General features: G+C 38.8%; 1 protein-coding gene across 1 annotated transcript in view; it reads left to right on the top strand.

The window, feature by feature from the left end:
* The first annotated feature begins 374 nt into the window (after positions 1-374).
* The window catches only part of LOC107185833, a 36,582-nt gene continuing 20,160 nt past the window's right edge, over positions 375-16,796 (top strand). Inside the window, exons 1-4 of the mRNA XM_015573599.1 lie at positions 375-1,152; positions 1,267-2,363; positions 9,475-9,631; positions 10,755-10,871. Of these exons, the coding sequence (XP_015429085.1) occupies positions 375-1,152; positions 1,267-2,363; positions 9,475-9,631; positions 10,755-10,871 (2,149 nt within the window). The remainder of the gene's footprint in view (positions 1,153-1,266; positions 2,364-9,474; positions 9,632-10,754; positions 10,872-16,796) is intronic.

The following is a 16,796-nucleotide window of genomic DNA, read 5'->3' as shown; positions in this document are numbered from 1 at the left end:
TTCTCTAAGACGAAGATTCTTCCGAGGATAACGTCCATTTCGAGACGAACGTTGCGTCGTTCCTCGATCATCCGAATACATTGGCGTGGTTCGATTCTCGATTGCGTGGTTCCATCGGTGCGTAAGCCCAGGATAGTTTGCGAGTGTCGTGCTGGTGGTATCGTCGAGGGGTCCAGGAGGGGTTCATCGAGCAGTGTCCACGTTGTCGCGAGTGCTTCCGTTCGGCCGTGGTGTAGTTCGTTAATGGTATAAGTGTTCCTTCGTAAGTGGACGACTGCGTTGGTCGGTCGGTCGGTCGTCGGTGGTCGTGTCCGCACAGTAAAAACAATTCCGCGAAAGTGGTTCGCGTGGCGAAGAAGGAAAAGGACGCGACGATGGCGGAGCGTCCTGGGGGTAGAAGGCGTTCGCGTCGCGACAGCATGGAGACCGGCGGTTCTATACGCGGCACGCCGCCCTCGTCGAAGGATCGTAGAACGAAACGATCGAGCAAACCGTCCAAGGAGCGATGGCTCCTGACCAGAAAGACTTGGCGATACATGGCAGACGCTGGCAGACGTTTGATCCCCGATGGGACGCACAATAGACAGGAGGATATTCCGAAGATCGAGCAATACTTTCAGGAGGTCTGTCAAAAGGAACCTAGGTTCTTGCTATGGAGGAAGGCTTCCTATCCAGGGACATTGGGCTTTCGATCGCAGAGACGTCGCCGGCAGATCAAGGGTGGTAGCTGTAGAACAAAGGCCAGTTCAGCGGACGAAGCTGACGAAGTTAGGGGCCCGCCTCAGAGTTTCATCCTTCAAACAACTACAGCCGGGAAGTTTGACCTGGCCAAGGCTAAAAGGGAGTGGTTGCTGGCGACCGAAGGCGGCAGTACTCCGTCCAGTCCCGTGGAACGCAGGAAGTTCCAGCAGGAGGACGCGGAGGCTAAGGCGTTGGCTGATATGCTGCAGAAGTACCTGAACATGCAGAGTGATGTCGCTGGTACGACAAAGTCGGCTGGAAGGCCGCAGATACCTGGCCAGGTCGAGGGGAGGGAACCGTTTGACTATAAGAGTTTGATAGACAAGCTTCAGCAACACTTGGATATGATGGTTGCTCAGGCTAGGTTAGAGGATCTGTCGGTTCGGCGATACTCCACGGGGAAAGATAAGGATGAGGATAAAGATAAAGATAAAGATAAGAATAAGGATAAAGATAATGATAAAGATAGGGACAAAGATAAGGACAAAAATAAGGATAAAGATAAGGATAGGGACAGGGGCCCACAACAGATTCCCAAGTCCATGCAACCCTATCAAGGTGATTACGTGCACAAATCCTTGATGGACACAATCAGTCGCTACTACAGCAAATCTGGCACTAGGGACCGCGTGGTCTCGGACATCCTGACCGATCGAAAGCTCTTAGAGAAACTGTACTTCGATCTGAGGTGCACCAGAGGATTCAGAGGTCCTCGTGCCACCGGCGCGTACACATCGCCCTCGAATCGTTGGTGGGCCCATCAACGGACTAGAATCGCCTCCAAGGAAGAGGATTGGCTCTCCAGTCGTAGGGATCCTGTTTCCCAACCGCCTTTGATCGCCGTTCAAGAGCCCAGCACCGATCGTGGCCCCATAGAGGACGGCGTGCAAACTGATCCTGTTCCACGTGATGTGCTTGACGCGATCCTCCTCGAACGCGAGAAAGAGGAGGCGTCCCAAGAGAAACCCGGGCAGAAGTCCAGCGGTCGAAGGCGCAGCAGCGTGGATCACGATGACGTTTCACCGTCCGTCAGCGACACCATCAAGAGGTACCTTCGAATGGCTCGAAAGAAGTCGATGGACGCCGACAAAGTCGATCGGTTCAAACGCGTGAACTACGATCGGAATTTACGGAATATCAAGGCCAAGGGGGAGATCACGAAATTTAGCGACGATGACGGTAACAACAAAGGCTGTCAAACGGACGACAATTGGATGGTAAATTACAGAGAGATGTCCTCGATCGAGAATCCATCGGAGAATCTCTCGGACGCGGACACGACCACATCGCCGCCGAGTAGAAACGCGAGCTCGAGGAGCAGTATCGATGCCGGTTTGGGCTCCGAGGAACCGTTGACCCCTAAGCATCATCATCATCAATCCTTCCTATCCCATCTCCTTCACGGTTCGAACGCGCACAAGGATAAACCGCACTCCGCGCCCGGTTCGCCGGCACTCACCTCGTCTGCGACAAATTCCTCAGGTGGCACAGCGATGCAGAAGAGCAAGTCCTCGAGCAGCGTGGTGCATCACGGTAGCCGTCTGGTCGCGAAGAAGATATGGCGGTCGAGGAGCAAGAGCACATCGAGGGCGTCCAATCAGCCGTCCGTGTGGACGCCTCAAGTAAGTGTATTTGATTGAGATTTTCGTGTGGTTTGATTTTTAATTGTTATTCGTTATACGATACATATGACATTGATATTTAGTTATTTATGTGGGGTAGAAACTTTTTGTGGTGTACTTCGTGGAAAACGTACTACGTACGAACGTGAGGTAGAATTATATACAAAGTACACTGTGATACATAAGTATTGGGCCATTTATTAAGTTCGAAGTAATCGTATACAAAGTGATTAAGGAATTAGTGAAGATCTGAGAAAAATATTTTTTAGGGAATATTAATGTTATATAAATAATAAAAGTGGCCCAAAATATATAATAACAGAAGAAGGTACGGCTATGACTGTCACCCTCAATCGACAATGCTGTTTTCGGTGTAACTTTAACTTCACAATTATTTTCACGCAGCTATACATTAACAAAAAATTACGTTATTATAATTTAGTCGAATATAGACAATTTTCAACCTAGTGCCACATTGAAATTAAAATTGTCACTGTTGTACAAATACTTTCACCTCCCACCGTATAATTTCTATCAAACATTACATTTTTTTTTTAAAGATACCAGGTGTCCTAATACCGATGAATGATTGTGTTTACGACCATAAATCCATCAAGTTCATCTAATCTGTTTATTCCGACTAGATTTATTTCTTGAAATCATTGAAAGTGACCAGTATAATTCACATGCAACTGCCAGTAGACTGTACGAAATTGTCTAATCAGATCGAAAAAGCCACACATGTTTTCGCTATTGGATTCGCACTTCATATCTATAACCGCAATTTTGGAGGAAAACATTTTCTGACATTTGTTTTCATAACATTCTTTTCGCATTTTTATATATAGAATACGCTTCAGAAAAATTAATCTTCGAATCAGGCTTATATTTAGAACACCCGGTATATAAAACATATTTTTCCGTTTCTATTCGGGGCACGAAACTAGCACAAATTTCGATCGTTTCATTCAGATAGATTTCCTGTCATCTATATACAGGCGATGCTTGTGTATTTTCTTTTTTAATAGACGAATTTTATTCGCGGCATTGCAAACGATACAAGAACGAGCCTAGCGCGCTATAGATAGAGTTCCTCCTTGCCAAAACACGTCTACGAATAATTTGCTTAAACCACCTGCCGCCACGTAGCAGGGAGTGTCCGTCTCGTTATAAGAAAGAAAACGAATTAATGATGTCGCTATTAAGGCCCACAACGAAAATAGAATGGCTCTATTAATAACAATACTCGGCCGGCCGTTTTCTTAATAATACTTACGAATTAACCTTCCCACGTTCCCGTTGAGCGGACCATTTCACCGTACAAGAAACGACATCCGGGCTTCGTCTGTTTCCTTGTTTGAGAAGTTCCGTTCGAGAAATTAATCAATCGAGGACATTGAATTGGTTCGTACGAAAAGACAGTGAAATTTCGATAAATTTATTCGACAGCCTCGTTTCGTACACATTGCTCAGAAGAATTAGGGGATCGTTAACCTTCTGTCATCCCCTGGGTCTTTTAATTTAAATTAACTTTTTGGTAACAAGCGAAAATTCACGCTAAAATATCTCCGAAACGAACGGATTGATATTAAAGAAAAAATTGTTACGTTCGACTTTAAAAATTATTGTATTGTGTAGTAGAAACCCTGATAATTATCATTGAATTTTTTTGCTATTTAATTTATTATTATCGTGAAAATTTAAAAAAAAAAAAAAGAGGAACATAAACAGAGACCACGTGGTTGTTTATTGCGCTCTAGCCGAGGATCGTGCTCAAGGTCAACGTTTTTAAATATGTCTCAGCACGATTTCTTTTATTCGTAACAATATGACAGAAAAACAACGATGACCTTGAGATTTTTTTGGAAAATACGACCACGAAGATAGTTCTGCCTGTAAGGAGGCAACGTATCAAGTCGATCGGTTAATTATTCGTTCAGTTATCTTGCAGGTCAGTTCGAAAAACATGATTTCCAGGAAAAATGCGTTAGATTGTAATCTATAACAATAATCGTAGCACGTACATATGCTCAGCTCTAGCAGTAGAAACTCGGACATATTCTACCACGTGCAGTACTGAAGATGTCAGCAGTCAACGGGTTGACACAATGTTGTACACGGTGCTCACTGTCTATACACAATATTCGAGTTAAGTCGGTGACTCAAACGTCATGTGGTCCCCTTGAAAGAACGGAGTGTCGGGACACTTTCCTTCTTCTTCTTCTTTTCCTTATTTTTCTACATCATCTTCTTCTTCTTCTTCTCTTGTTTCTTCGATTTCTGCGGCTCTTCTGGCACTCCAGTAATCATATCGATGACCCGTCAAGATGGTTCGATAGTTGGTCTATCCTTTCTTTCTTAATATCCCCCCTGTGGCCGAGTATTCGTACGGCGTGAAAGAGGCAAAAGAGGAGGAGGCGCGAGAACAAGAAGAAGAGAGGGCCGACCTTGCGGGCCAGGCGATCTCGTTAAGCGGGTAAGCGCGATAACCAATTTAGGGCCTCGGAATTTCGCCGGCGCCGCCAGAAATAGTCAGCGGACGGCGGTGTGTATGAACTATACTTAACCCCTGCTACTACTACGTGCACAAACACACGGTGAACCGGCGCCGTTTCTACTACCGGCCGTGTGCAGTTACGCGGCGGCGTACGGTGGTCGAAGAACAGATACTTGGCCATAATGCCGTTTTTGGAAACTTTTCGATTTGATGTCGGGGATATGTTTTGAATGATAGTTCGTTGGATACCTTAAAAAATGTGGTCCAAGTAACATTTTAGTTGATGTTGAAGTAGGGAATGAGATTGATAACTTTCGAGATTGACTACTTGACTTTTACCGTTGTTTTTGAATATTCAGTATTGAGATTTTTGAGATCGTCAGACGTTGGTTGGGTAGTTTAAAAGTTTAATCTATATGACATTTTATGAACTTTTGTGTTTGAATAACAACCCTTGATGGGAATCTTGAGAATTTTATGTAGGTACCATTTTCGGTAGATTTGAGATTCTAGAGTAGGGTAGAGGGCGAAGTAGTTAATGAGAAGTCTTAAAACATTGGTCCAAGTACTATTTTAGTTGGCGATGAAGTAGGAAATGAAAATGATGGTTAATACTTGAAGTTTACCATTTTTTAAATGTTCAGTATTGAGATATTTGAGATCGACAGATGTTGGTTGGGTAGTTTAAAAATTTAATCTATGTCACATTTTATGAAATCTTCTGTTGGAAACACATTTCTACGGGAATCTTGAAAATCTGATACAAAGTACCATTTTAGGAACTAAAAAATCTAGAATAGAGGAATCTTAAAAATTGTATTCTGTGATGAAAGCAGTGGTTTTCAGCGACTGTCAAGTTTGACATTTGACTTTTACAATTTATCTAAACGTTCAGAATGAAATCTTCGAGATCGTCACACGATTGAATCGTCTATAAATCTGATTAATTCAATGTTTTGTAGACCTGTATAAATAATGTTATATACATGTTTGAAAACGAACGTCGATACCAATATTAGAAGTCTGATCCAGGTACCATTTTGAAAATTTGAAATTCTGAGTAGGATAGAAGATTAATTGTAAGGAGACAATGAGAGTAAAAAATCCGATCCACGTGCCATTTTATGGACTTCTATATCCGATGTTGAGATTGTCCATAAAGAGCGAACGTCGACAGACACGTAAACAAATGCTACAATTAAAAGAATGCAGAGGTTTTCATTAGGGATCGGTGATCCTTTGATCCGTGCTACTTTCTTGACAGTTTGTTGCCTCATGGCGAGAAGAGCGAACACAAAAATATACGGCGAGACGAAGAACTGTAACTTCCTTCTATTAGAAATAAACCAATCCGACGTTTGCGATTCATTACTCCGCTGCACACGTTTCTGAACGTTGAAGGGATTCGACGTCGATTTGTGAACAACATTTGTGAAGAATTTTGGAATACGTTTATTACAAATGAAATTTCCTTAATACAACAATTATTTTGCACTATTGCAAAATTGTACCTATCGTGACTAATTCATAAGCTTGTAGAAATAATAATTTTGAGTTCCTTGGTTACATAGTTACATCTATCGTGTAGAATAGATGTCACTCTTCAGAAATTGCAAAAATATATATATATATATAGTTGTCTTCGGTCTAAGCGTAAGCATTTAGCGATTTTTCAAACTTTATTTTCCCCATATAGCTTATTTCACATCAAATATCTACCGCTTTAAATTTAATTCTTTTTAATAATTCGCTTTAAATTTAATTCTTCGTTTCAACTAATATGCAATAAAATTCAGTTATTATATTTTGAATATGGTTCAAGTCCACCGTTGCTTGTTTATTTACTTACAATTCAACTGTAACCGTACCAGCCATATTGTCGATTCTCTTGAAACTGAATTTACGCTACTTTCAAAACAAACGTCTCAACAAGTATTTCCGTTGTTCCATCGTTTACAATTGTTGGAGGGATGTTCTTTCTAATCCGCTTACCGTATCTGGCATTTTATCTTCGGATTACAGTAATCACGCGACTGAAATATTGCGAGTATTATTTTCAAGATCGCTGTCCGCGTACGTTTCTCTGTCCCTCCAATTGCAACTGCAGTGCATGATCAAATTATTAGAGCCACAGTACAAAAAACATACTTTTTTGGGATGTTTGCGTAGAAATAAAATCACAATATTGCGGGAGTAAAATGTGTGAAATATATATGATCAAGGCGTTGTTTGTAATAAGAACGAACTCAAAACTTGATAACAAATTTTTTATTTTACCAAGGTGATCTACGATAACTGACAGGCAGAGTTGGGTAAACGTTTTATCTAAATAAAAATTTTGAATAACTAATAATAGATAAAAAATTTTTATTCGTTATTCGACCTTCGAAGATTTAGTGGAACAAAAACAACAAGGAAAATTTGTGATACATATGGAGATGTGTTTTTTTTTTTATTTTGAGTCATGTCCGCCAGACTTTTGAAAAAGGGATATTGAACTTTTGCAGAAACATTGGCAACAAGTTATCGATAATGACAGTGATTATATAATCGATTAAAAAATAAAAATGTTATTTAAAAAAAAAATTTTGTCTATGAATGCAAAATAATTGATTACTTCTGGGCACCCATAATATTTATGAACGGGGGAGTGTACATAATTTCGATTTAGAGCGCGTGGGAAACGTTTTCCTTGATGCTGATTTGATACAGTTACGAAAAAAGCAAATATCTAGTATCACTTAACGTCTGTCAGCGATGTCGTTTGGAGTTGATTTGCGTTTGTTTGTCCTTCAAAATACATTCACTTATATTTAACCGAATTACTAATATTGTATCTCACAAAGTTCGGGTAGAAATACAGTGAAAACCGTAAAATCATCGATTTACGCAGGTGACTCGAATAAATTGACCAGCCACTGTATAAAACGCGATGAAGCCTCTCTAGCCTGTGTCTTCGAATATCCGTGTCCAGGAAGCGGTCGCGATAAATTAACCGAGTTCTGCGCGTTGTTCTTGAAACCGTTAAACGGGAATCACGATCGTAAATTATCGGGAATCGTTGTCCCCCAACAACGGTGGACCCGTCGCTCGATAATATTCGAATTTGAAATTGACGGGGAGCCAATTCGTTACATCAGTGCCAGACGAAATTTTCCGGGTGCGTTCGTTGTTTGCCGTCGTGTGTGGACATCGAGTCGTCGCACGTGTTCATTGAAGTTTACGTTGTTCCGGAATATAGTTTATTTTTTGCTATTCTTGTTTGGTAGTAAAGGATCGATGTTGATTCGAATGTGCAGGTTCCAAATGTTTCTTGGAACTTTTCCTCTGTAGCCCTTTGTTGTCCGTCATTTTGAATAAATATTGTGTTTAGGTCGTAGTTTCGTTGGAATCACTTTCTTTCGATTATAGTTATTAATTTCAGTGGCATTGTAGCTGTTTATGTTCATAATAATTCACATAAAAATTCGTCTTCGAAGGTTTATAAATTGTTGTTCTTCATTAGCCGTCATCTTGAATGAACAATGTATGAATTCACGTCGCAATTTGACTGGAAATTATTTTACCTTCGCTAGATTTTTCTTCTTTTTCTCGAGAATGTTTTAGTTGCTCATGAATGTTGAAGAAATTTCATCCATAGGTCGAGACACGTCGAAAAATTTATTGTTAATACCTTCTTTTCCTTAATCTTAAACCTCCAGCCAAAGGAATTATTATTTTACACGATCCTCGCGTATTCTTCTTGTAATTCCGTTTTCTCCAGGGATGAACGTAAATTGAATGGAAAAAGGTAGCTTACAGTGGCTCATTTATTGCAGCCAGGCGAACTGCGGTAATAATTGCGAACGAGAACGTGAAACAACGCGGAAAGTTCGCGGTATCGTTTATCATCCAAGTAATAATGAGCGAAGGCATTGCCGAAGCGATAGTGGATTAAACATCAATTACAACTTAATCATTATTTATGGTAGAAATGTGGGCTCGGGACAGGTTCTTTATTCTTCCTTGTAATTACCGATCTTGCTTATTCAAAAAGTTGATTCTGTTATTTTGAACATCTTGTGACGAGTAAAGTAATAAATGCAATCGCAAATTCAGAAGTACGTCATTCATATATCGTTTGGAATTGAGCGATACCATATCATAAAACATCATTAAAATTTTAAATATATTTTTTCGTACAAAATATAACCTTATAAATCGATTATTAAATCGAAAAGTAATATTTAGTGTTCTTTAATGTTAACCTTAAAAAAATATTTAGTATTTATAAACAGAGTATTTTGAGAGTAAGACATCGAGAGAACATTAAATAAAAATTCACAGTAAGTTAGTAATTAGAACGACTTTTTGAAATCCCTTGGTGACGCAATCAAGTCGTCAAAAATGACTCGTAAAGCGTTAACATGTTCTAAACAATATTTATGTCAGACCCTCAGCAATTTCGTAATGCCTCGTAATATTCACATCATATTCGATAAGTGTCCTGATACGTATGAGCAAGAGTGTATGGTATCGTGTTACTAACCTGTTGCGTAGTAATTAATATTATACGCGTAATGCAGATTGGATCGTCGTAACGAGGGAAAGTTCTCAGTGGGTATTGTGTTTCAGGGAAAGTGCACCTGGGCGGGGACCAGCGGCCGACGCGTCACCCTGCAGGACACTCCGTTGAGATCGCTGTCAGAAATCGAGAGGAAGGTCCTTTGCAAGGTGGCCGTCGCGAAACTTCAGGCCTTGAATCTGGGTGTTCACATCAGGCCACCTAGTGGTAAGTTCTTTAAGTGTTTCATTTCTGTCCATTTAATTTAGAACAATTTTATATAATAATTTATAATAACCTCTATGGAAAAAGAAAATCGATCGATTGGGCGCCGAACCGGAAATTAGTTTTTTCGATTGCTTCGACCACTCACAATGAACGAAAATTTTCAATATGGCCGTCGTCTTCTCCTGGTCATCGTGCGAAACATCAATCTCTAGATTTATCTCAGTGAAAATAATCATTGCGTCTATGATTCTGCGTTTATGCTATTTTTATTACTAGATAGTATTCTCTTGTTATTGAATCCAGATTTCACGTGGCAGAAGTATTATTATATTAATTTACTATATACAGGGTGTGACAAAAGTTTTGTAGGTCCCTGAAATGGGTCACTCGTAAGGTGATTTGGAACATGTTTTTCCTTAGCAAAAATATTACCCGAGGCTTTCTTAATAAAATATCGACGAAAAACCTCGACCAATCAGAACGCAAATCTACCGGCCGAGCTCCGATTGGTCGTGGGTTTTTCGTTAATATCTCGTTAACAAAGCCTAGGATAATAGTTTTGCTAAGGAAAAACTTGCTCCAAATCACCTTACGAATAACAACACTTTTGTTATACTCTGTATACTGACAATAACTATCAAACAGACTAGATCTGTCATAGTAGTCGTGAACAACGTTGTAATTATCAGAAAACTACGCGGAAGTAATTCACCCGTGACACCCGAACCGTCCGTTTAAGCGCCACCCTGTAGATTTCGCAGTACCAACGAGTGTAAACGTTAGATTTTGTTTTTTCGTCGCGGTGTATTGCGGTTCGTCGCCGTTTCGTTATTCAACAATCAAGGTAGAGATCAGGTTTCATCGAGTTCCATTTTCTACGGGTGCGTTTCTGCGTTCCTTTGTTCCACTTCCGTAACCGAAGCGGAAGTCGAATCAACGAAACCGCAACAGAGAAATGGGGAGCATAAGGATTTCTTATTGCGAACGATCGCGGTCTGTATCGAAAGTTCATCGACGGATTCAACGAATCCGTCAGTGGTTCGAGCGTCTCTTGCGACCTAAATGGAAGCAACCGTGCAGAATGTGTATTCGTTTACATTTCACGACGTTTTTCCGTCCGCAGAATCCCTCGCTGGTACCGCCATTACCACGAAACCGAAGAGGAGGGCGCCTTTGCTGAAGAGGAAAGCTCTCACGACTGGTTTCTTCGACAACAAGGGGAAAGACGACAAAGAGAAGGGTAAGTGTCAGATTTAGATGTTTGATTAGTCTTTTTAAAGTTTAAAACAAGTTATCGAAGCCGTGTATATAATTTAACCGAGGAGAAGGAGAGTTTTAAATGATAGGTTTTGGAAGCTTTTGGGGATTTTGTAAATTTTTGAAAGTTTTGGAATTTTTTAGGGTCTTTGAACATCTTGGGAATCATGAATCCCTTTGAGAGTCTTGAGGATTCGTAAACTTTTTGAAAGTCTTGAGGATTCTTGAAATTTTTGAAAGTCTTGAGGATTCTTGAAATGTTTGAAAGTCTTGAGGATTCTTGAAATTTTCAATTGCCTGGAATGCTTAACATTTTTGGAAGTCTTGGGAACTTTAACAGTCTTTGAAAGTTCTGGGAATCTTTAAAATTTTCGAAAGTATTTAAAGTCTTGAGAATTCTTAAAATTTTCAGAAGTCTTTGAGTCTTTGAAAGTCTCAGGAATCGTTAAAGTTTCCGAAAGTTTTTGAAAGTCTTAGGAATTCTTAAAGTTTCTGAAAGTCTGAAAGTTTTAGGAACCCTTAAAGTTTTCGAAAGTCTTATTAATCCTTAAAGTTTTCGAAAGTCTTATTAATCCTTAAATTTTTCGAAAATCTTTGTAATCCTTAAAGTTCTCGAAGGTCTTTGCAAATGTTGAAAGCCTCGAGCATCTTGTAAGTCTTTAAAATTCTTGGGAATCCTACGAGTTCCGAAATTCTTTGTAAATTTTAAAAATCTTGAAAATCTCGAAAAAGTATTATACTATAGTACTTATATTGACAGTAATTCGAACTGACTGGTAGTTGGTCATTGATTCGAGTATTTCTCCAAGCCGCCTAAGATTTCCTAAACAACAACAAGAAATTCGACCATTCGTCGAGATATTTCAATCGTTTTTCGTAGTTCCCTGCCCCGAATTTCGATCGATGGCACCGCAATAGAAATTCATCCGATAGAGTCAACAATTAAATGCGGTGAATTAAGTGCGCAGTTTAATGCACGGAAAGCGGCACAGTTAACGATCGAGAATTTATGGTCCGATTATTTGTTTGGAGAATAACTAGTCCAGCTATTTTCAGGTGCGACTCTGTTTTCCCGAAGTTTGCTAGGAGTACTCGATCATTTTATGCGTTTACGACATCCCCGCGTGCACGTATTTCGATCTAGTCGGATCCGTAGGAAAGACAAATATTATCGTTGGGACAAATTCCCGGTGTTGTTCGGCTTCTCTGTTCCGCGGTTCGAATTCCATGGCCGATAATTACGTAAATCGGGAGGAAAAGACTTCCTATTTCTCGCAGCCCGGTCGATCCTTTTGTTACGCAACAGGAACAATTTTTTTTTCCATTCAAGGTAATTTTATTTTCCATCTTAAAATGAACATCTTTATTAACAAGGCGATTAATTGTCAACTAATATTACAAAATTTACACACGTATTTTACGTTTGAAAATTAAAAGAACTAATATATAATACAAATATAGGTTAATAATTATATCATACGTCCCTTATTTTTATAGGCGTTTATAAACAGAGTGATTATAGATTAAATAATTGACTTGTTTGAAAATGGCCAATGCGTTTTGTGACATGTGGGGCATTAATGGACCACGTTAAACTATCCGTTCTGACTATTCACAATTTTCTCTATTTACAATATTGTACTATAATTCAGCTGTAGTCTATTCATAATTCAGGATTCAGCTATAAAGGAACCATAATAAAATTACAGTCCCACTTTCGCCCAATTACAGTTCTAACTACAGTACAACCACTGCCCAACTATGTATGGTTTAACTGCAGTCCAATGCAGCTACAGTCACAAATAATACCAGTTCAATTAATATCATTTCATAAGTAATGTCGTTTCTTGGTGCAAACTTTTCTAGCAAAATATTAATATTTATAATTTATTTTTAATCATTTTAAACTTCAACGTCACTTAGATCACTGATATCCCACCACACGTACAGTAACATGTAGGGTGAAATAAGGAATCCAAAAAATTACCTAAAAAAAGGGAAACGATCATAGAAAGCAATGGTCAATATATCGATATTTAAAACTAAATCGAAGTATTAATACTCTGCCCTAAAATTCAGTGATCTGACATTCAACGTCTGATCTGATTTTTTTGAAAATTCAATGCCTCAGGACCAATTAATAGATATACCAATAAATAATCCACTATTATTCGTCGAATTTGATATTCCTTCTCCACGAAATCAAAAGCCTATTCAAGTCCACTGATAGACATCCTAGTTCTCGTTCCTTATCATATTCTGTAATTCCTTTAATAAAAAGAGCTGGAATACGTTCTGAATTCAAACATCATCAAGGAAATTATTTTAAAACATAAAAGGTCAGGTACCTACCAATGACGGGAATAAATTATAAAATATAAAATGTCAGGTACCTACCAACGAAGGAAATAAATTTAAAATATAACATGTCACAGAATTATGTAAAATTTAACAGAATTTAAAAAATGGATTCATTCACTATGACCCATCAATCCCTCTCCTATTTCTTTCACCGGGTCCAATCAAATGGATTAACTTTCCAACGAACAGCTGACAAACTCGCAACCGTAACATCCACCTCCGTTACCTCTTCCATCATCGCAGGTCCCCGCGGAAGAAGAATCGCTCCCGCGACGGGCCGCGATTCGTCTTCTCCCTTGGGAATAGAAAGTAAAAAAAAAAAAAAAACGGTTAGTCGGCCATGTGCAAGTAGCAAGACGGGGCGGGTAACGAACGTCGGTCGCGGCCTGGTATGAGACACAATTTCGCCCGGTTAAAATTAGCCACGGGGTGCTTGGTGGCGATGCATATTTCCGCGTGTGCCGGGTTTATTTGCGGTGTACGACGGGCACCGGGTATGGTACCCACCAGGGACCACCGGACGTCCATCGTGATCCGGAACGGTCTACCTGCCATTCGGACACCCCATTTTTTCATATTTTTCTGCGACATTTTCTTTCAGTTTTCCATCCCTCGACTGCTGGTGGTATTATTTTTTAATCACATCGAGGTGGTCATATCTGTTATAAAAATTTCATTTCATGGGATTAGATTGCTTCTTATACGAGGTGGAATTGTATTTAATTCATCGAGGTGGTGAATTCCAGTACAGAAATTTCACTTCATGGTACTAGATTGTTACTTATAAGAAGAGTCATTGTATTTAATTTATCGAGGTGGTGAATTCCAGTACAAAAATTTCACTTCATGGGATTAGATTGTTGGATACTTATCAGAGGTGGTGTTTCATTTTTTGTATCTACATAGTAAAGCAAACTTGCGATAGCTGCCTGCTGGATAAATATCTGTTAGGAATGCGAAGTAAACACATCGAAATACAGTAAATTTTCGACGAGTGTTCGCTGGGTCCTCTGCATTCAACATTTAATAAACAGATACTCATTGGCTTCAGAATTCTAAGCTCTATCACTGTGCTAAAGCTCATTAAAAAGTCAAAGTTACATTTGGAGACTTCTCTTTGTCAGTGTCGAGGAGCCTTCGAACATTCATCGATGATTTAATGTATTCTGTTATGCGTAGGTAACTTCAACTAAGACTCCGTGACTTTTATTTCAAAGAAATTGCAAATTTAACTATTTATCTCTTTGCCAGTGTCTGGGTTAGGTTAACTCTTCGGACACTCATCGAGGATTTACTGTAGACTGAGTGAAAACTTACGATTTTTGCACAGTATTTGTAGTGTTCGAATCATTCCCATCCAGGTTCGAGTGTATTTAAAAGTATTGTTTTTCCCTGAAGTATGTATTCATGAGATGTTTGAAACTGTAGTTAGATTCGATACTATTTACAATATGTACGTACTTGATCCCATCACTGTTGGTAAGCTGTTCCTGAAGGCAGCTTCCAAGGCCCTATTACAGATTATACCTACATGAGATTTTCTCGCCATTTAGTATTGCCAGCTCGAAATGAAAAAAATTGTATGAAATAAAATTATCCACTAGAAACGAAAAAATTCGTATGAAATAAAATTACCTGCTTGAAATTAAACAATTCGTATAGAATGAAGCTACCTTCTTGAAATAACAATAATTTAAAATTAAAAGAAACTAGTATGAAATAAAATTACTTGTTTGAAATGACAAAATTAGTACGAAACAAAATGAAGGGGTGAAGTACCGCCATGTTTGCGAGACCCCGACTCCGTTACGCTGAAATCGCGACCTGATTCGGTTGCTCTTCGCCCGTGACCGCGTGGAATTCCTTTGAAACGTTCCACGGCACGCGAACGGCAGCGAGTTGGCTTTGTTTCGTCGTAAATCAGCCTGTTTTTGGTCCTGTCCCGTTTACAACGGACTGTAAAGCTGGATGAACGGGATTGATCGCGACTGAGGTGCACGCGTAAATTTTACGCCAGCTTCTGGCGGGGAGTTCTGCGGGTTTCAGTGTGCACGGGGTTGTCTTGCAACGATTGGTGGTGCTACCGATGAGGTCGATTCTGTATGATAAAATAAATGAAAAACATTTAAAAAGTAGACAGTGGATTTTGTACATTAATATTATATTGTTGCATAATACATGTCCTTTTTAAGGTACAGAGTTTTAGCGATTATAATCGTTCTTGAGACGATGAGTTTTATTTAAAAAAAGTCCATATAAATCGACATATTACAAGTTACAAGCTTCTTGACCTCGTGTTTAATGATTTTACGACGACTGAAATGAAACGTGTTGGAAAATGAAATTTATTGTGCAACAACTAAAAACAAACGTGAAGGTATAAAATTTAATTTATATTATTTTAATTATATTTTATTAATTTAAATAGATATAAAATTCAGTATATTCAAATGGTTAAGAAACTTTAGTAGGATTTTTATTTTATTTGGAATTTAATAGAACCGTTAATACGGCAAGAAAATTTCTGTTTGTCTCTAGTTTCTGTAAATAAATCCTTGAAGATCGATAGTAGCATAAACATCCGTAGTCTAGTAATAACATTTATATAGTACACCGATACCGGTCTAGGTGACGTTCAAAATTGGTTGCGTACTCGTGTTCTGGAATTCACTTGGCTGATGTGTCTCTGTCTATTACCGGTTTATTTCTACTTATGATGATTAACCTGTCCACCGGCGAAGACGTGTTAACTCGTCACTAATGTTGAGCAACAGCGCCCGTTGCGAAAGAATGGATATTTTCATTTTTGTTTCTCATTACTACTCTAAGCATAGCTTCTGATATTTTTTTCGTTTTTCTCTTGTTATAGTACCGGATTATCTATCGTTGGTTTCATTATTTTGTTTGCATAAAATATAATACTAAGACATATTCGTACCTGCTTTTATAGATATTTGATTATAGATATAGATTTTATAAATACCTTGAAAAATGTGCCGTTTAACAAATTATAGGTATTACTTGTTACATTGTATCATTTATATTCTTGAATAATTCCATATAAATTGATAGATGAGGAAATATATGGTCGATGAACTGCATACGATAATAACCTAAACTTCTAAGTAGAAATAGCGAAAAATGACCAGGCACACTATTATCCGTAAATCCGTCTTAAGTTTGGTGAACGAATTTTTAGTGTTACTCCACATTCCTGTACATTTTTTCATAAATACCTAGCCTCCTGCTGGTCACAATCGTGGTTAGAGGACGTCTTGTAAACATTTGAAATTAATCTGTGATGATAAGAGATATCTTTGTTAACCTAATTTTATGTAAACAAATAGAATTTCTGTTAGAAAAAGATTTTTATGTACCGGATGAGTAAAATTAAATGTTGAACGATAGCATATGATAGCAAATCACGGTAGAATACGTTCTAACGATCAAGATTCATTTATCTCGTACATGTGTCAACTAAACAAACGAAAATCTCGACTGCAGAATGTTTCCCAGGAACGTCACGATAATTTATGTTTTACGCGCG

The sequence above is a fragment of the Dufourea novaeangliae genome, unplaced genomic scaffold (assembly GCF_001272555.1).
Source record: "Dufourea novaeangliae isolate 0120121106 unplaced genomic scaffold, ASM127255v1 scaffold56, whole genome shotgun sequence".
Lineage (NCBI taxonomy): Eukaryota > Metazoa > Arthropoda > Insecta > Hymenoptera > Halictidae > Dufourea > Dufourea novaeangliae.
The sequence above is the reverse complement of the archived record's forward strand: the minus strand, read 5'-3'. Positions and strand labels throughout refer to the sequence as shown.